Source organism: Setaria viridis, chromosome 5 (genome assembly GCF_005286985.2).
Source record: "Setaria viridis chromosome 5, Setaria_viridis_v4.0, whole genome shotgun sequence".
Lineage (NCBI taxonomy): Eukaryota > Viridiplantae > Streptophyta > Magnoliopsida > Poales > Poaceae > Setaria > Setaria viridis.
In genome coordinates, this window is record NC_048267.2 from 19,834,580 (window position 1) to 19,855,070 (window position 20,491).

The following is a 20,491-nucleotide window of genomic DNA, read 5'->3' on the forward strand; positions in this document are numbered from 1 at the left end:
ATGATGATATTCCATTTGTATCCATGATTTATATTGTGTTCCTTGAATATCCATTAAAGACTACTTGAATTGATTTGCAATTATGTGAATTGTATGTGAAACTCTTTACTTGTATGGTTATTCTAAAGTTGTCCTAGTCAGAGTTCATGTGAGGACACACATGAATATTAGACTAGCACATGTATTAGTTGATGACTATGTTTCACAAAGTCATGGACATGGAGATGTCAAACTAATAATGTGGGCGCATGTAGAGACATGTGCTAGGACGGACCCAACACAAGAAGTAGTTCTCTCTTTACACAACATGTACGCTTTATCCTTAGACCTGAGATTGTCGCATGACTCAAGATGTGGATCGATTTACTTAGGGGCTATCAAACGCTACACCGTAATAGGGTAGTTAAAAAGGTAGCTTTCAGGTTTGTCAAGAAGCATGCTATGAGGTATGGTCAATCAAGATGGGATTGGCCCCTCTCTGATTGAGAGAGATATCTCTGGGCCCCTCGAGTGATCGGATCCGGAAATGCATGGCCATGCTACGTAAGGTTAAGAGTTGACCTACAAAGGGATTCCGAATCACAGGATCCAGAAAGAGCGGTCGACTTGGAGCTAGACAAAATATCGTGAGGCAAAGGGAGTAGCAGGTATGTGATGTCGTGACGGTTCGTCTGATATGATCTTCGTGTGCTTATAGGAGTTGGCACGTCTTGCTAGAGGCCGCTACCGACTATTGGGCCGAGTAGGAGTACTCGGGCCATGTCTATACGTATCCGAACCTATAGGGTCACACACTTAAGGGGCTGGAAGCCTAATTTGGATATGATCCGAATTGGATCAGGTTTAGAAGTACTAATGGGCCTTGGACCCAAAGGCCCATCAGGAACCTCTATAAATAGAGGGGTGAGGGCACCCTAGGGTTTCATCCTTTTGGCCGAACCACAAGTGTCGCGCCTCCCACACCCTCGCCTGTTGCAACTCGTGGACCTAGCAGTCCGGCTTGCGATGCTTCCTCCCTGCACGTGTGGATACCTTGGAGGTGTTGCACCTGCAGCACTTCGACGAGCCGTCAACAAGCCACGACAAGCCAACGACAAGCCGCAGCACGAGGAGGACCTCACTGTACGTGGATGAGCTGCTGAGGAGCTGCTCGACGTCAACGTGATCGACTACGTGCTTGACTACACTGATCGACTTCGCTGCCCCGACACGATTCTACAACTTCCATACCTGTGCGTCGAGTGATAATCCTGTGATCCATATACGACAGTTTTCCTAGTTTACGCGGTAGAAAATTTTATTTTGCGCTACCGTAGCCTACCTCGTATCCCAACAGTGGTATCACAGTCGTAGCTATTCTGTTATGGATTCGGGATGTGTGCATATGGAGATATGTGTGTTTTCAGATTGATCTATGGCCTGGTTTCATGTTCTTGCTACAATGGTCGTGTAACGACATACTCCTACCGGTCGGATTTCCGCCATCGGAGTTAAGTGATACATGTAATGCCAGTTGCAGCGACCGAAGATCAATGTGATTGATCGAATCGAAACCCAAGTTCATACGCCAGGCGCATGAGATGTGCAATAGTAGATTGGATCTACTACCGGGTCGGAATTTTTATCGTATGCGTGTGCTTCGGTAAAACAGCCGTAACTTTTCGGTACGATCTCGGATCGAGGGGATTTTTATATGAAAATTGATCTACAGAAAAAGTTACACATAAAATTCAACGGCTTAGCCCTTTTTAGCGAAATTAGATTTCCTAAATTTGACTTGGAAGATGGAGTTTTGGGCCTCTGAAGTTTGGAACGTTAGAACGCCTAACTCTGTTTTGCAAGATGTTATGATTTTGTGATCGGTATGGCCCTTTGTGTATGTGATGCATGTGTGTAACTCTTTCGTGACCTGCATGTCGCGCGTACGACAACACGGTTGGAGCCATATGTGTTGTCACCTTAATGTGTTTAATGGTCTGTGTACCAATCTGTGATGATCCAAGCAACTATGTAATCTACATTACTAGCTATTAGGTGTAATAGCATGTTCTAGTTCTTGGAGGACTCATCACCAGGAGGATGGTGCACATGGAACATGGAGATGGAGATCACCATGGTGAACAGGTTATATGGAGATGGAGATCACCATAAGAAATCGGGCCATACTGTGTCACAACTGTGTGAATGCTATTTTTTTGTGTTTTACTTCCTGCATGATGTGATGTTAGAAGTAGAATGATCCCTCGCAAAGTTTAAGTTTGTATGTCCTCCCAACTAAAACTTGCACCGTCCCATGTCTTGTACAATTGGTGGTGGGTCTATGAAATTAGGGTGCCACTAGTTTTCCTTGATTAGACGAGTTTGTGTCGGACACTTACACGCATAAGGGTTGGTTTACTTAACAAGGTCATCTTAACGATTAAGGATCTTGGGGCATAAAGGTTGGACACCGAGACATGGAGATGTCACCCAACAATAGGAGTCATATGTGATATGATTAGCAAGGAGTTGCTTACCGATCTAACTTGTTTGCTAGCGGTGATACTAAAGCTCACTAGTAGACTTGTTAGTTGTGGATCCTGAATCACTAAGTATCAATAGAGGGATATTGATTTTAGTAGGAGTAGATTCTATTAAATAGTTTAATGTGATTTGCTCTATCATGGATACGTTTATGTTAGTGTATTTTGCATTAGTTTTGTTGTAGATTAAAAGGCACCTAACAACACCACACCGTTTGCTTTGCGTTCGGTCCTTGAGAAGGACAAGTTGAATGGAACAAACTACTCGGATTGGATTCGTAACCTGAGATTTGTTCTCAGGACTGAGAAAAAAGTAGATGTTCTAGACACCCCATTACCACAAGTACCTGCTGATGATGCATCTGCTGCCGTTAAGGCCGCTTACAAGAAAGCATTTGATGCTAATCTTGAGGTAAACTGTCTTATGCTTGCTTGCATGGAACCCGAGCTGCAGATGCAGTTCGAAACAAATCATGAGGCGCTTGATATGATCGTGGCGCTCAAGGATATGTTCCAGACACAGGCCAGGACTGAAAGGTTCAATGTGTCCAAGGCTTTTCTGGAGTACAAGCTAGCAGAAGGCGCAGCAGTAGGACCACACGTAATCAAGATGGTTGGTTACACTCAGCGATTGAAGAAGCTGGGCTTCCTAATGGGCAAGGAGTTGGCCACTGATTTTGTTCTTTCATCTCTTCCGCCTAGCTATGGCACTACTAGAAAACCCCCCCTATAGCTACACCAGATTTGGAGTTAGACACACTTTATTTCATCTCTATATCAATGTAGGCACGTTTTCATAAAGCGTGTTAGAAGCATCTTCATACGTACTGCGTCAGACCTTATAGAGACGAATCCTTTAAACGTTACTATGAAAGAAAGAAACATTTTATAAACACGTTAGATACATATCTAAAAATTTGATACAATTTTGCAGACACATGTATAGAACGTCTCTAGTGGTGTAGTTACGTAGTATAGTAACGCTTCATTTTATATTAATAAATATAGATACAATATATAGATACGTATACAAAACATGCCTACTAATATAGACGCGTTTTATAGCGGTGTATAATTAGTATAGAGACGATTTAGTAGAGCGTGACAAGTGACGTGGCACGTGACATGGCAGATGATGTGGCAGGTGACGTGGCGGATGATGTGGTGAGTGACGTGGCAAATGTCATAGCGAGTGATGTGGCCGGCGACGTGGCGGGTGACATGTTTCATAGTAACACCAAATTGCGTGTTAACAAATGTAGAAACAATATCGTAGATACATTTTTATTACGTGTCTACGGATATAGACACATTTTATAGTAACACCATATTGTGTATTAACAAATGTAGGGACGATTTATAGATACATCTATTTTCATGTGTAATACATAATGATTTGTTTATTTGCATTTATAAATTCAATATATCATTTTATTTTGGAATAGTTCAATAATGCCTAAATAAATTATCCATCACCTTTGCTTCACCCAAAAGGAAACTAAGTAATTCATTCAAGAACTAACAAATACATTAAATAAGGTACTGCAACAAGACAATTGCCTTGATAAAGAAACACAGACAAAGTGACAATATCATATAATTATTTCTAAATTTTTTCAATAACAACTAAAACCTACACTTCACTGCCCGTTGTTGCCCCTCTCCATCGCAGCTTCACTTTTACCTTGAAAAGTTAGATCACCAGATTGTTTAAAATTTGAACTTGTAGCTTTCTTCACCTGAGCACAAGAACACCAGTAGCAACAACAGCTACATACCAAAACTCAAGAAATAATAGAGCCACAGTTAGAGATGAGTAGATCAGAAATGAGCTTGCTGTCAAGCAACATAGATCAAAAGTCCTTGAAAAGGACATCCTATATCGGCAATATTGTAATTCTGCTCAAGACAGTTCAATCTGCTACCAGGTAGCGAAATAATAACAAAATAGGAAGCAATTCACTTTTGTGCCATGCTACTGTACATGCTCCAAGTTTCATAAGAGATCTCATAGTTGATTAAACTAAAATTAACTTCTGCCATGGTACTGTACATTCTACCACATTGTCAGCACTAATGATTTGCATGTACAGAACACTAAGCATTACTTCAGTTTCAACCAAGGATCCAAGAACAATAGATGTTCGTGTGTGTCATATGACAGCAAGCAAGATTTCCAGGTTAAAACTTGAAAGCAATATTTCCTTGTCTACATGCTTGCAGCATATAAATTCTACCATGTAAACTCTATTTCTACCACCAGCTAATAGAACCTTGACACAATTTTGTTTGTAATGTCCAGAACTTTCATGCATCCCAAAAGCTAACGTGCAGGATCAACAATCAGAAATACTCCATGGAACACAGAAACACCACCAATAGTACGAAGTTATCGTCAGAACTAAGTTCACAAGCAGAAATGTTTTGGAGACAATAAGTGGTACGGATATCTAACATGTTTGCTTTTGTAAGGCTCATTGCATGATGACTGAAAAGACGCCATCATAAGATTTTAAAGCAAATGCTGAATATGGATGGGTATGAGTTCTACAACCACTACATGTCTACAGTTTAAGTGAGAGTAGCACGCACCATTTTCAGTTCTTCATTTGGAATTTTGGATACCGAGAACATCACATTTCAGAGCTTTGTGTTTATTTTATCCGCAAAAACCATGCATGCAGATCACACCCCATCCTAGCTGTTAAAATGTTGCTTTCCTATAGCTCTAGAAAATGAACTAATCATATTTGTGTTTATTTGGTATGGGTTGAACTAATCATGAAGGAAAGCTCCCCTTAACCAGCAGTCTAGCACAAAAAAAAAATCTCAACACTATACCTTTCCGGCATTTGGTTGAACAGCAGCACAACTCAACAGCGCCTACACTTCATTGCCCGTTCTTGCCCCTCTCTCCATCGCAGCTTCACTTCTCCCTTGAAAAGTTACATCACCAGGTTTTTTCAGATTTGTACTTGTAGCTTTCTTCACCTGCAACGGGGCATGGGGTTAGATGAATATCACAATTTGAAGATATTACGAAAAAAAGAATGCAGTGCATCAGCAAAATTCATGAGTAAGTCACTGAACAATATTTACAACATGAGTAATTCATGGTAAACTTGTAATCTGCACATTCACAATCTGCCAATTTGGAGTAGCAATTCACACTTAAACAATATTTACACACAATTGGAGTAGCAATTCACACTTAAACAATATTTACACACAGTCACGTTCACAACCCATCAGTGAAGGAAAACTCCAAGCCATCATTAAGCTGAAAATCAAGCAAAAAGGGTTACAGAGTTCAAAATGGTTCTCGATTATTTTACTTGAGTCCCAAGTGGTGACCTCCAGCTAGTTTACGGACAATAATAATAAATTAACAGCAGACCATTGCACTATGTTATCAAGGGAAAAGCATAGGCATACATGAAAATATGAAATGCCAGAATCAACGATGCCACGAGCAAATAAAAACAGTAAGACCTAAAACCTCTTCAGCCTACAAAAATATGACCTGAAAAAAGGAACCAAAAGAAAAAGGATAAAGAACAGTAATATCACCATACCATGCGCCATCTCTTGCAGACTTAGCTTCAAAGAGCTCTACTGGGACATCATCCACAGGATTCCTCCCTGATTTTCAAGCAATGCCAACCATAATCAGAGGGAATAAACGGCACGATAAAGAAAAATTATGATGAACGCTGAAAGCACTCTGGGCCTCACAGACCATGCATGATCCAAAGCTGTTTCAGGAGTCATATTCATGTACTTTATCTGCATGTAACACATATAGTAAATTTTATATTAATGCACAGAAACAAGACATCTAAAGCCTAAGCGGATCAGTTTGCCCTACCAAAAAGCACAAAACTATAGTGGTGCGTCGTCCCCTTCCGGCCTTATAGTGGACATAGGTGCTACCACCTTGCATTTCATTCCCTGGAAAAAAGAGTACATCTCATTAGCCCTGGCTGCCAGGCTTCCGCACAGACCTTCATAGAAGATTTACTACTATATTTTTGCTAAAGCCATTGTGGTACAATGTTTCTAAGTATCTATTCATATTGGACCTATCATGCTCAATGATGCAGAATCTCAGAGATCCATTACTATTTCCTACTGTGAATCAGTATGGTTTTTTTGACTTCTTGTAATTTGATCAAGTCAAATGGATTTGCTTTTGAGGATTATCACCAGACATCAGTACTCGGACAGCAAGGAAAGTCAAATAAGAGTGTATTAATAGAAATATTTAGAACCACTGCCAACGATAATGATGGTCAGCACAATTTAATAAGCTATCTTTCCTGCTCCTTAACTGATTAAAGAACTACAATTTTCTAACTGCACCATACGGATTAGCTCACAACATATCACATCTGACATACACCATGACAAGCGATATCAGATATCCATACTCCCTCCATTCTTGAATGCTTGATGTTGTTAGTTTGATTTTGAACTAACCAACATCAAACACATAAGAACAGAGATAGTATAATCTCAACCTAACAGATGTAACGATTTACTTTGAAGTTGGCATAATGTAAAATTACAGATAAAAAATAATATGAAAGCAAGCATCCCCTAAATCCTAGCAAACCACTACCACCTACTTCATGATCTGAATCGAGCACTACAAAATTAGCATCCTAAAGCTGAGTTGGCATCTAGCAAGACATGGCATCACATAAAAGTACTTAGGTATAGATACTTAGGTTGGAATATAGACTATAGTTCTCTCAGTCAAGTGACAACAATTATAAATTCTGATAGAATTTATTTATTTCTTCAGCTAGAAGATGAGGTAAAGGAACATTTACCTGGTATAGGGATGTTGGAACCAGAGTTTCATAGGGTTCATTCAGTGTGACAACTCCTCTAACTCCAAGTTGCTTCAGGCGTGGAACATCGCTAGGGAACAGAACAGCACCTAGCAAAACATACTGAAGATAGAAACGGTAAGAACATCAGGTTACGATATCTATTGCAAATAAAAAATGAATGGCTACTCCTTTTCCATCACCAATTGAACTGATCAGCTCCAACAGCTGGACATATATGATACATTATTGCATTTAAAAATTGTTGCCCAATAAAAGCATGACATTGCAATTGCAATGCAAAACAGAGAAATATAACCGTACAGATAACAAGAAGTGCTCCTCAAATTTCTCGTGATGCGAGAAACTTGATTTACTATTGGTGAAATACTCGAATTCAGCCTATCTGAATTAAGCTCATAATCTCTACATGCATTCTATGAAAACAACAACACATGCATAGTGCCCAGCAATACCAATAACACAAAGGCATACTGCACATATCGAACACTGAACCAGAGCAAGCCAGAAAAGCCTGCCCAGCGGGAGAATAGTGGCACAATTCAGATATATGCTTGTATGATTCTAGTATCGATCCTTATTAGAATAAGTGTTTTCAATACTAATCAGATTCCGCATATGTTTGATGAATCAAGGCCTAGAAGCCTGCCCTGGAGGAGCAGCAACTGAAAAAAACAACAACAACACAGCAATATAGCTGTCCCCAATTTTTATCAAGCTCCTAATCGCGTCCAAAACACAAACGCAATTTTCCAGAACACGAGAACACAAACGCAATTTCCAGAACACGAGAACACAAACGCAATTTCCAGAACACGAGAACACTAACGCAATTCCAGAAGATGGAGATGGAGACGGGCGGAAGATGCGCACCTGGTCGACGCTATCCCACCAGCGGAACTCGGGCTCGAACCGGTTGCGGACGATGTTGTAGAGCAACGTGGGGTAGAACAGGAACCTCGCGCCGGCGCCGACGAGCGCGCACTTGGCCTTCAACCGCACAACCGCGACCACCTCGCCGCCGCCCCTCGCCTCCTCCCCCCGCTCATCGTCCTCCACCTCCAGCCCATCACGGAGCTCCCGAATCCTCATGTCCGCCCGCCCGCCCACACGGATCGGAGCCCCAACCCGACCGGCAAACCCTAGGAACCGACGCGCTTCGCGGTGTCCTCTCGCGCTCCTCGATTTCAGGGGAGCGGAATGGAGAGGAAGGGAGGGATTTTGGGATCGGGAGGGGTGATTGGGAAGGAAGCGGGGCGGCTCAGACGCTGACGGCGACGGGCGGGGTGGGGGACTGGGGGGTTGCGTCGTCCCGGCGGGGGGGGGGGGGGGGGGGGGGGGGGAGGGGGGCGTGTTTGCGGCGTGCGGGGCGCCTGGCCACCTGGTGGGTGGGTGTTGCTTGACGACCTAGGTTTCGGAGGGTAGGTGGCCGCCGTTTCGGATAGATGGACGGCCACGAAAAATTGGGCCGTGAAGGCAACGTGGGCTGGCCAGACTCAGGTTTTTAAGCTCTTTTTAGTTTTTGTTTTTATCTCCAACTAATTAAAAGCATTTGTCAAGAAACATATAAAAATAATTATCTTAAATACATCAATATATTTTTAAAATGTAATAAACAACATCTACGTTGTCATGTAGGAATTTTATTAATTTTTTAATAAATTTAGTATTTTCTATCATTTAAATGAATTTCTACGTGCTTATCGAAAGTAATTTTTTATGTTAATTAGCGCAATGGTATGTTTTTAGCTGTCCATATGCCGAACTTGCATCATTAGAGAAATGGTATGGCTGGGTCTTAAACATAGAGGTCACGCTTTAATTTGATTTCGTGAGGCATCATCTTATTTTTTGCCATTTTTATTTATTTTTCTATTTTTAATAATTTCACTATTTATTTTAACTCCCAACATAGGTACGTATATGCTAACAAGTCACAATGACTATAGATTGATTTCGTGCATTTAGGATGTTGGAATTCTATGTACCATGTTTGATTCCCCCAAATCTTTTACCAAGAATTTTATTGAATCCATGTTTAATTTATCTGAGACAATGGTATTGGAAAAATAATCACGCATATATATTCATGTGTGCTTCTTTGCTGGACAATGGATATCAATCCATGTGAGCGCTATGTGTTTGGAAGATCGGTAAGAACAGGTCAAACGAGGGAACTGTATCTTTGTAACACACGGTCATGTCCTAATGGGAACTTGGTTAAGTCTTCCTCTTAATTTGGACCTAATTCAATATTTATACATATATATACTTTTAGTTATTCATATGCTTAACTTGCAAGACTAGTGCAATTGTAATGTTGTGGGTTTGGATCCTACAGGTCACCGTTAGACTTCGTGAGGCAACACCTTTCTCAATGTGTGATCATGAATTTGGATGGGTAGCATCTTTTACAAAATCATTTATTCTTTCTTTGCAATACCAAATCCACTTGCATTGTGGTTTCCCGAATAGGTACATCTATGTCGCTTGTAAAACTGACGATCATCCTATTCTAGTCATCAATTAAAATAATCAATCTAGTTATGGTTCTCATGTTTTATGCCATTCCAATATATGTCCAAACAAAAAGCTTTTTAGTGGCGTCTGATCCATATTACTTTTTTCCACAATCTCGTGAGATTGGTTGAGCGGAAATGTTGCTAGAACCTTAGGGAGCACCTTTGATACGATCCCCTCCAAATCTCTCACGAATCCGGCTTGATTTTGAATTTCTTCCAAAATCATGTTTGAGTTAGGGTTTCGATTTTCTTCAAAATTTACGATGAATACTTGAGTTTTTTTAGATTTGTCACATGGATCTATTTGCCCTTGGGGTATTTCTTCCATGTCTCAAGTTTCATCTTGATTCGTGTAGTACGGAAGGAGTTCTTGATTTGAAGTTTGGAGAGTGTTCTTGCTGTTCGTGTTTTCGGGTCACTGTTCTTTGCAGCGCAGGGCATCGGGAGGAAGATCGTCGCCAGGCAAGCGCGTGCAGCAACGAGCAGCAGGCCAGGCAGCCAGCGCGAGTAGCTGGCCCGGCGTGCAACAGCCAGCAGTGCAGGCCATCAGCGTTGCGGGCCAGGAGCCATCGGCCCAGCGCACGCAGCAGGCCGGCAAGCAGGCTAGCACAGCAGCCCACGCGCAGCAGTGCAGGCCAGCGGCCCAGCAGCGTGCGAAGCGGGGCACACAGGCCGGCCCACGGGAACCAACAGCGGGCCGCAAGCACACCAGGCCAGTCCACGCGTGAGAAAGCAAGCAGCAGGCCAAGTTTCAGCACCAGGTGGCCCAGCACGTGTACCAGACCAGGACCAAGTTGTGATAGCACTGTGAGCTCCACTTTTCATGCTTTTAATTAGGGCCTGTTTGGCAGAGCTCCACGTAGCTTCAGATCCTCAAAAACAGCTCTGCTCCCAATTTTTTCAGCCAAACAGTTTTAGCTCCAGCAACTCCACCACAGAGCTGCTCCACGAAAACGGTGGATCTACCCCTAGATCCATGGATTTGGTGGAGCACCTCAGGGGGTGCTCCACGAATCAAATTTGGTGGAGTTGGAGAAAATTACCCACCACTGCCACTCATTAGTGGAAAATGACCGGTTCATTCTATTTTCTTTTTCTTCTTCTCCGTGCAACACGCTGCCATCCTTATCTTCTGTCGTTGTCCGCCCCTGTCCGCCAGAGCGCCGCCTGCCCCTGCTCGCCCCGCCCGCCATGCTGGCTCCGCCCGCCAGAGCCCCGCTCGCCAGAGCCCCGCCTGCCCCTGCTCGCACCTGCTCGCCCCTGCCACGGGAGCCCCGCCCGCCCCTGTCGCCGGAGGCCGCCCCGCTAGAGCCCCGCTCGCCCCTGCTGCCGGAGCCCGCCCCGCTGGAGCCCTACCCGCCCCTGCCGTCAAAGCCCGCCCCTACCGTCGGAGCCCACCCCTGCCGTCGGAGCCCGCCCTTGCCACCGGAGCCCACCTTGCTGGAGCCCCGCCCGCCCCTGCCGCTGGAGCCCTGCCCGCCCTTGCTGCCAGAGCGCAGGAGGGCGGCGGGTCCGTAGGCGCGGCAGGGGAGGCAGCGGAGGCGTGGGGAGGTCACACTCGCCGCGAAGAAGACGTTTTTTTTTAATTCTGATGCATGGGTCCAAATTGCCAGTGAGACAAAGATAAGAGTGGAGCTTTACCAAACGCTTTTTGAGATTTCAGATTCACGGTGGAGCAGCTCTATGGTAGAGCTAGCTGGATCTATGGATCTGGAGCTGTTTTTTCAGAGCTGGAGCTCTGCCAAACAGGCCTTTAATGCAATTAGTTAGTTAATCTCCATTACTTGCTTTAGCTACTTAAGTTGATCTCTCACGCTTACCTCCTTAAATTAATCATGCTAGTAGTGGCCCTGCTTAATCTCATTTGTGCAAGCTTGTTGGAGTCCTTGGTGTTTTGCTTCCACTATATCTTGAGTTAATATCTAGGACCCTATCCAATTTTATTTGTTCAGCAAACGACAACTATAATATATGGTAATACAATAGATTGAGACTACTAAATATAGTTAAGCATATGTATTCATGCATACCTTCTTAACAAATTTGAACATTTTAAGTCTTTCCGCATTACATGATGAAATTGTATATTTGTTTTGCCCATAGGTGCCTATTGATAGTTATTTGATATGCATTACGACTTGTCTACATGCTATTCACGATTGAAAGCATGTCAAACTTTGTATCAATTCGATACGTTTTTCAACTCAAGTCAGAAAGCATCTTTACCTGGCTATAGACACTTGTTTCATACACTTTACAACGTGTCTAGGTGATTATGATGCTTTAAAGCGTGTCAAACTTTGTATCAATTCGATACGTTTTCCTAATCAAGTCAGAAAACATCTTTACCTGACTATAGACACTTATTCGATACACTTTACAATGTGTCTAGGTGATAATGATACTTTAAAGCGTGTCAAACTTTGTATCAATTCGATACCATTTCCTAATCAAGTCAGAAAGCATCTTTACCTGGCTATAGACAATTGTTTGATACCCTTTACAACGTGTCTAGGGGATAATGATGCTTTAAAGTGTGTCAAACTTTACATCAATTTGATATGTTTTTCTAACCAAGTCAGAAAGCATCTTTACTTGGCTATAGATAATTGTTTGATACGCTTTACAACGTGTTTAAGGGATAATGACGCTTTAAAGCGTGTCTAACTCCGTGTCATTTTGACATGACTTCAATAGCGTGTTAAAAAATATCTTTATATGACTAATAGCACTGTAAGCGTGTCTAATATCGTAACAGTCTGACACGTTTTTGAAATCATGTCAAAAAGCATCTTTACATGCTGATATAGAGACGCTTTTATGGTGCGTTACTACTATAGCGTATCTAAGGGGGGGGGGGGGTTTCTAGTAGTGTGGGAACTTCATCTCGAACTACCATATGCATGGGACGGAGAAGGATCTAAATGAACTTTGTGGTAAGCTTAAAACAACAGAGGTTGACATTAAGAAAAGCGCTAGTAGCAGCCATGTGATGGCTGTACAGAACAAGCCTAGCTTTAAGAAGAAGGACAATTCTTGGAACAAGAAGAAGGGTAAGTGTGGCGGAACCACCTCGGATTAGCTTGATTAAGCAGACTTTAGCCGCCTAACATGCGACACTCCTGCCTAACTCGAGCTAACACGAAGCGCCGTCGGATTTCATCCGATTTAACCACTTAAACAGGATCGAGTTCAGCAACCCACACAAGGTGAGCTGTTACGGAGAATACAACCAGTCCACCGAGTTAAACGAGTTTTACTCATTTTAGTTCAACCATACAGTCCAACATTAGAGTTTACAAAACAAGGAACAACAGAGAAAACACTAGCGGAAGACTTCGTCGGGGTCGGATATCCTGGGCGAGGCCAGCCAGAACATCACTGAGTCCTCTCCTCACCGTCCGAGGAGGGGTCCCACTCGACTGTCCAGCCTGGCGGGAGCTGGGGCGGCCAAGCACCAACCAGAGAGGGGTCGGACGCAGCAACTTCACCTGAAAACAGAAGCCACAACAAGGCTGAGCTACTAAGCTCAACAAGACTTAACCGATAGGAGTAAGGACTACTCCTCCTTCTAGACATGCAAGGCTTCTTGGTCGAGGGGTTTGCTTGCCAAAAGCACTCAGTATAACCTATTTTCAAGTTTTAGCTCCGGTTCTAAGTTGATTAACCGGTCTAGGTTTTGCCAACTATTCTAAGCAACCATAGAGCCAAACAAGATGTGTAGATATAACAAACAACATTGCCATCATCAGATTCCTTATTTACTCAGGGTGACATAGCGATCAAGCAATCTCAAGCTGTGAGAGGCAGACGAATCGATTCGAGTTCTTTAACCATGCATGGTGAACCTAGCCTCACGACATCCGCGCACCCGGAGGTCGCTTCCTGTGTCGGCCTTCCCCATCAATCCCCTAACCCGTGTCGGGCCCATTTCCTTTGGTGCAAGGTTCCACAGACCCGGCCTCTGCCGTCCTGTGACCACTCATTGCCACCACGTGCGACAACCAGCAGGGGAAACTCCGTTCCAAGAACAATGGGGCGACCGCTCACGTCTAGGTTCAATCAGGTACTAGGCTTCCTCATCCCATACTAAGTATGAGGCTAGTACTTTCAAACACTTGATCACGAACACCACCGCTGTCGGGCCTTAGCAAGTTTTCATAGACAGACGGGGCGACCATCCGTCCACCAAAGAGTTACCCAAAACCCTGCCCCGTCCATCGTCCTTATAGTTATAACAGGAGAGTAAACATGCAACTCCTATAACTCGCGAGTGACAGGAAATCACTCGGCTTTTACCGTTTTCCTAGTTAAGCAATGCAGCTACTCGGTCCAACAGCTAGTGTTCAGATCATGGGGATAACTAAGGCATGCATCTAGGGTTTCAAACAACTCCTATACGTAAATGCACAAGCATGATACAGAAGGCATGCGCAAGTCTGGTAAAACACGTAGGACTTTAATGCAACCGGGGCTTGCCTTCAAGCAAGGAGGACGGAAACTGCTCGGCTCCGGGAGCGACTTCGACTTCGGAGGGTAGGAACTCGGCTACAGCTTCTTCTTCTGGCGCCGGGTGAAGCTCGTAGAAACCGTCGGCGAGGTGTAGCTCTGGCACGAATGCAATGCAAGGGTTAGACGGTTAGTTCAACAGCAACACTGGCTCGTCTGAGCCCAGAAACTCGCGACAAAGAGCAGGGGTGATAGCAGTTCAAAAGCTGATGATGATCAAAAGGTAAGGGTAGGAAGGAAACTAGTGGTCTGATCCTTGAACTAGAGGATGTGATAAAATAGGGGTCCTTAGATGCAAGCGCTGAAGGTTTCCCAAGTTTTACACATACACCCTCGAGTTGAAGAAAAAGATCACAGCCAAGCCCTCGGGCGAGGCGGATAAGGGTCGGCAGAACAGACGGGGTCGGACGAGACGGAACTGGGGTCGGGCGGATAGGAGGGGTCGGGCGAGGCGGACTGGGGGTCGGCAACTCACCTTCTTCCTGAAAGGAAAGCTTAGGGTCGGGAAGGAGCAGACTTGGACGGAGGGGCTAAAGCTTCGAGCAAGGGCTAAGTGTGGCAATGCTCCGGCGGCGGCGCTGCTTCTTGCGGAACACAAGAGAGCTCTTACGCAGCACGGGGGAGCAAGCTGCTGGTGACTTGGAGAAAACTGAGAGAATCTGAGAGCAGAGCTCCTCAGGACTTGGTGTGTGGCGCTAGGAGCTTGGGCAGGTAGCGAGAGAAAGCTAAGGGCAACAAGAGCGGAGGGAACTCCGGCGACGGGGGCATTCCTTTTATAGCTGCTGGGGTAGAGGAACGGAAACGGCGCGGGGAGAGAGAAGGGGAGCGGCGCGAAGGCCGGGGAGAAGCAATGGAGTGCTCTGCCGTGGCGGCGATTGAGCAACCAGGGCGGTGCTACAGAACTCCGGGGGTGACGCCAGCGATCATTGTGTTCTGCCGTCAGGGCGGCGTAGGGGCGAGTAGACTGGTGGTTGGGATTTGGCGGAGAGCGGGCGTCGTCGTGCGGAAGAGGTGATAGAAGCGACCGGTTAAACGGCGCTAGGATCGAGGGCGCACAGGTGAGAAGACAGGCGAACGCGGGCGCGGGGAGAGAGCGCGGAACAACAGATTGTCGGGCGGCTTCTGACAGAGCGGGGAAAGGAACTGTCGCAGCCGCGGTCGGGGTTGGCGGTGGAGGAATCGTCGTGTAGCGACGACCGGGTGGCGCAACTGTGGCTGAAGGGACGGAAAAGACGGGCGACATCGGTCTCCGGGGCCGGGATCTGGTAGCGTGATGATGGGCGCGGGAGGCGAGGCTCTGCAGAAAGGGGTGCAGAGGGCTTCCGCTGCCATTGGGGAAAAGGGGTGCGGGAACCCACTCTGCTGCTTGCCTGAGACAAAACTGAGCGGTGGCGTCGGAGAAAACGAGCCACGCGGCAAGGAAACTCTGGGGGCGGCCATGCAACTCGAGTGCGGCTGTCGCGGGGATCTGGAAAAGATCTCGCGGGTCCACCTGTGGATAGATCTGATGGGGGAGGGAGATCAGCAGGATCCGTCGGTGGGCTGAGCTCGCCGGGGTCGGGAGAGGGGCGAAGCAGGAAAGGGTCGGATCTCAGGGGTCGGGACCGGCAGAAACTGGGCACTTAGGTGCGGTCAAGCCAAACAGCTGACTAAGGTTAAGGGCTGGGATTAAGCCTAACTGGGAAGGCTTAGGGGTCGGTCGTTACAGTAAGGCTGGAATGTCCAAGCCAAACCCAGCGTCCAAGGCTAAAGCTGGACCTGCTCCAGATAAAGAGTGCTTTTATTGTCACGAACCTGGTCACTGGAAGAGAAATTGCAAGCAGTACCTAGCTTCGTTGAAGAATGACGGAAGTAAGAGTACTTCCACCTCAGGTACGCTTGTGATTAATGTTATAGACAACATATTTCTTGCTGATACAATTATTAATTCTTGGGTATTTGATACCGGATCGGTTGCTCATATTTGCAATTTGATGCAGGGAATGATAAGAAGTAGAAGCGTTGAGAGATGAGAAGTTGATTTCTGCGTGGGCAATAATACAAGAGTTGCTACGTTGACCGTCGGGACGATGCAACTCCACCTCCCCTCAGGATTTATTATGGAATTGAATAATTGTTATTTTGTTCCTAGTTTAAGTCAAAACATTTTGTCTCCTTCATGCTTGATGAAGGATGTTTAGTCTTTTGCGAGTGAAAACAATGGTTGTGTGATCTCTAAGAATGATATGTTTGTGGCTTTTGCACCCATTGTGAATGGATTATTTGTTTTAAATCTTGATGGTTCACTTATTTGTAACATAAGTGCTAAAAGGTCTTGGCCTAATTATTTGAGTACTACCTACATGTGGCATTGTCGTTTGGGTCATATAAGTGAGAAACGCATGAATAAGCTCCATACTGATGGATTTTTAACTTCGTTTGATTTTGAATCATACGAGACATGTGATGCTTGCTTACTAGGAAAGATGACCAAGACACCTTTCATAGGTTTTCCTGAGAGAGTATTAGACTTGTTGGAACTCGTACATACCGATGTATGCGGACCAATGAGCACGACAGCCAGAGGAGGGCACCAATACTTGATAACTTTTACTGATGATTTTAGTAGATATGGATATGTCTACTTAATGAGGCACAAATCTAAAACCTTTGAAAAGTTCAAGGAATTCCAGAATGAAGTTGAAAATCAGCGTGGCAAGAAAATTAAGGCCATGCGATCTGATCGTGGAGGCGAGTATTTGAGCCACGAATTTAGCAATCATCTGAAGAGTTGCGGAATTGTTCCACAGCTTACACCGCCTAGAACACCTCAGAGAAACGGTGTATCTGAGCGACGTAATCAAACTTTGTTAGACACGGTTCGATCAATGATGAGTCAATCGGACCTACCATTATTATTTTGGGGATACGCGCTAGAAACAGCAGCTTTCACACTTAATATGGTTCCATCTAAATCCGTAGTTAAGACACCATATGAGATATGGACTAGAAAGACTCCCAGTTTGTCTTTTCTTAAGATTTGGGGATGTAAAGTATTTGTCAAGCGACTTCAGTCGGACAAGATTACACCCAAGTCGGATAAGTGCATTTTTGTGGGATATCCAAAGGAAACTTTAGGATACTATTTCTACAACCGATCAGAGGGCAAAGTGTTTGTCGCTCGAAACAGAGTTTTCCTAGAGAAAGAGTTTCTTAAAGGGGGAATGAGTGGAAAGACAGTGCGTCTTGAAGAAGTTCGAGATGAGCCAATCGGGTAAGAATCAACGAGTGATGCTAACATAGCAGAACAAGTTGAGATACCCGTGGCAAGAGAAGCACCACCACAACCACAAAAGTCGGCAAGGCTCCGCGAACAGCGGAAAATATTATTGTTGGACAATGATGAGCCTGCGACATATGCAGAAGCAATGATGGACCCAGACTCCGAAAAATGGCAGAGTGCCATCCAATCCGAAATAGAGTCCATGGGAGACAATCGAGTTTGGAACTTGGTTGACCCACCTGATGGTGTTAAAGCCATAGAGTGCAAGTGGATCTATAAGAAGAAAAAGTACATGGATGGAAATGTTCATATCTATAAAGCACGACTTGTCGCAAAAGGTTTTCGACAGGTTCAAGGAGTTGACTATGACGAGACCTTCTCGCCCATAGTGATGCTTAAGTCCATTCAGATTACTCTAGCTATAGCTGCATATTTTGATTATGAGATATGGCAGATGGATGTCAAGACAGCTTTCCTGAATGGAAACATAACTGAGGACGTGTATATGATACATCCTGAGGGTTTTGTCGATCCGAAAAATGCTGGAAAGGTATGCTAGCTTTAGAGATCCATTTATGGATTGAAGCAAGCATCTAGGAGTTGGAACATTCGTTTTGATGAAGTGGCCAAAAGGTTTGGCTTGACCAAGAACGAAGAAGAGTCTTGTGTTTACAAGAAGGTTAGTGGGAGCTCTGTGGTATTTCTAATTTTAGATGTGGATGATATATTGCTAATTGGAAATAACATTTCTATGCTTGAGTCCATAAAGACTTCACTGAAAAATAGTTTTTCGATGAAGGACTTAGGGGAAGCGACATATATTTTGGGCATCAAAATCTATAGAGATAGATCTAGAAGGCTTATAGGATTAAGCCAAGATACTTACATTGACAAAGTGTTGAAACGGTTCAACATGGAAGAGGCGAAGAAAGGGTTCTTGCCTATGTCACATGGCATACACACCTTAGTAAGACTCAGTGTCCTTCAACTACTAATGAGCGGGATCGCATGAGTAGAGTGCCATATGCTTCGGCTATCGGATCTATCATGTATGCAATGATAAGTACTCGCCCAGATGTTTCATATGCACTAAGTATGACAAGCAGACACCAGTCTGATCCGGGTGAGAGTCACTAGATAGCAGTAAAAAACATTCTTAAGTACTTAAGAAGGACTAAAGATATGTTCCTCGTCTATGAAGGTGAGGACGAACTCGTTGTAACAGGTTACACCAATGCTAGTTTCCAAACCGACAGAGATGATTCAACACAATCAGGATTTGTGTTCACGCTAAACAGTGGTGTTGTTAGTTGGAAGAGTTCCAAGCAGGAGACGGTGGCCGATTCTACGACAGAAGCCGAGTACATCGCGGCTTTGGAAGCCGCGAAGGAGGGTGTTTGGATAAGGAATTTCCTTATTGAGCTTGGTGTGTTCCCGAATGCGTCCAGCCCATTGAATCTCTACTATGATAACAGTGGGATAATTGCGCAAGCAAAGGAGCGAAGTAACCACCAGAAGAACAAACACGTTATGCAGCAATTTCATCTCATTCAAGACTTTGTTAATGAGGGTGAGATCAAGATATGCAAAATACACACGGATATGCAAAATATTTCTGATGCGTTGACAAAACCACTCCCGTAGGCTAAGCATGATGTGCATATAAGAGCTATGGGTATTAGATACCTTCTAGATTGACTCTAGTGCAAGTGGAAGACTGTTGGAGGTATGCCCTAGAGGCAATCATAGAGATGATGATATTCCACTTGTATCCATGATTTATATTGTGCTGCTTGAATATCCATTAAAGGCTACTTGAATTGATTTGCAATTATGTGAATTGTATGTGAAACTCTTTACTTGTATGGTTATTCTAAAGTTGTCCCTAGTTAGAGTTCATGTGAAGACACACATGAATATTAGACTAGCACATGTATTAGTTGATGAGTATGTTTCATAAAGTCATGGACATGGAGATGTCATACTAATAATGTGGGTGCATGTAGAGACATGTGCTAGGACTGATCCAACATGAGAAGTAGTTCTCTCTTTACACAACATGTACGCTTTGTCCTTAGACCTGAGATTGTTGCATGACTCAAGATGTGGATCGACTTACTTAGGGGCTATCAAACGCTACACCGTAATAGGGTAGTTAAAAAGGTAGCTTTTGGGTTTGTCAAGAAGCATGCTGTGAGGTATGGTCAATCAAGATGGGATTTGCCCCTCTCTGATTGAGGGAATATCTCTGGGCCCCTTGAGTGATCGGATCCGGAAATGCATGGCGATGCTACATAAGGTTAAGAGTTAACCTACAAAGGGATTCCGAATCACAGGATCGAGAAAGAGTGGTCGGCTTGGAGCTAGACCAAATATCTTGAGACAAAGGGAGTAGCAGGTACGTGATGTCGTGACGGTTCGTCTGATATGATCTTCGTGTGTGTATAGGAGTTGGCACGTCTTGCTAGAGGCTGCTACCGACTATTGGGCCGAGTAGGAGTACTCGGGCCATGTCTATACGTATCCGAACCTATAAGGTCACACACTTAAGGGGCTGGAAGCCCAATTCGGATGTGATCCGAATTGGATCAGGTTTAGAAGTACTAATGGGCCTCAAACCCAGAGGCCCGTCAGGAACCTCTATAAATAGAGGGGTGGGGGCGCCCTAGGGTTTCATCCTTTTGGCCGAACCACAAGTGCCACGCCTCCCACACCCTCGCCTGTTGCAACTCGCGGACCTAGCAGTCCGGCTTGCGACGCTTCCTCCCTGCACGTGTGGATACCTTGGAGGTGTTGCACCTGCAGCACTTGGACGAGCCG

At 44.5% G+C, this 20,491-nt stretch overlaps 1 protein-coding gene across 3 annotated transcripts; it reads right to left on the minus strand.

The window, feature by feature from the left end:
* Positions 1 to 4,015: 4,015 nt before the first annotated feature.
* On the minus strand, positions 4,016 to 8,690 carry LOC117857968 (phosphatidylglycerophosphate phosphatase PTPMT1-like). Of its 3 annotated transcripts, none has more exons than XM_072294298.1 (7): positions 8,252 to 8,690; positions 7,358 to 7,480; positions 6,391 to 6,473; positions 6,262 to 6,308; positions 6,098 to 6,164; positions 5,364 to 5,513; positions 4,016 to 4,206 (listed from the first exon to the last, which is right to left on the minus strand). In XM_072294298.1, the coding sequence occupies exons 1-3, from the start codon at positions 8,468 to 8,470 to the stop codon at positions 6,405 to 6,407; spliced, it is 411 nt and encodes a 136-aa protein (XP_072150399.1). In that variant the 5' UTR covers positions 8,471 to 8,690; the 3' UTR covers positions 4,016 to 4,206; positions 5,364 to 5,513; positions 6,098 to 6,164; positions 6,262 to 6,308; positions 6,391 to 6,404. The 3 variants fall into 3 exon arrangements, with proteins under 3 accessions (XP_072150399.1, XP_072150398.1, XP_072150397.1); XM_072294297.1 differs by having other exon boundaries at positions 4,016 to 4,292; XM_072294296.1 differs by having other exon boundaries at positions 4,016 to 5,513.
* Between the last annotated feature and the right edge of the window lie 11,801 nt (positions 8,691 to 20,491).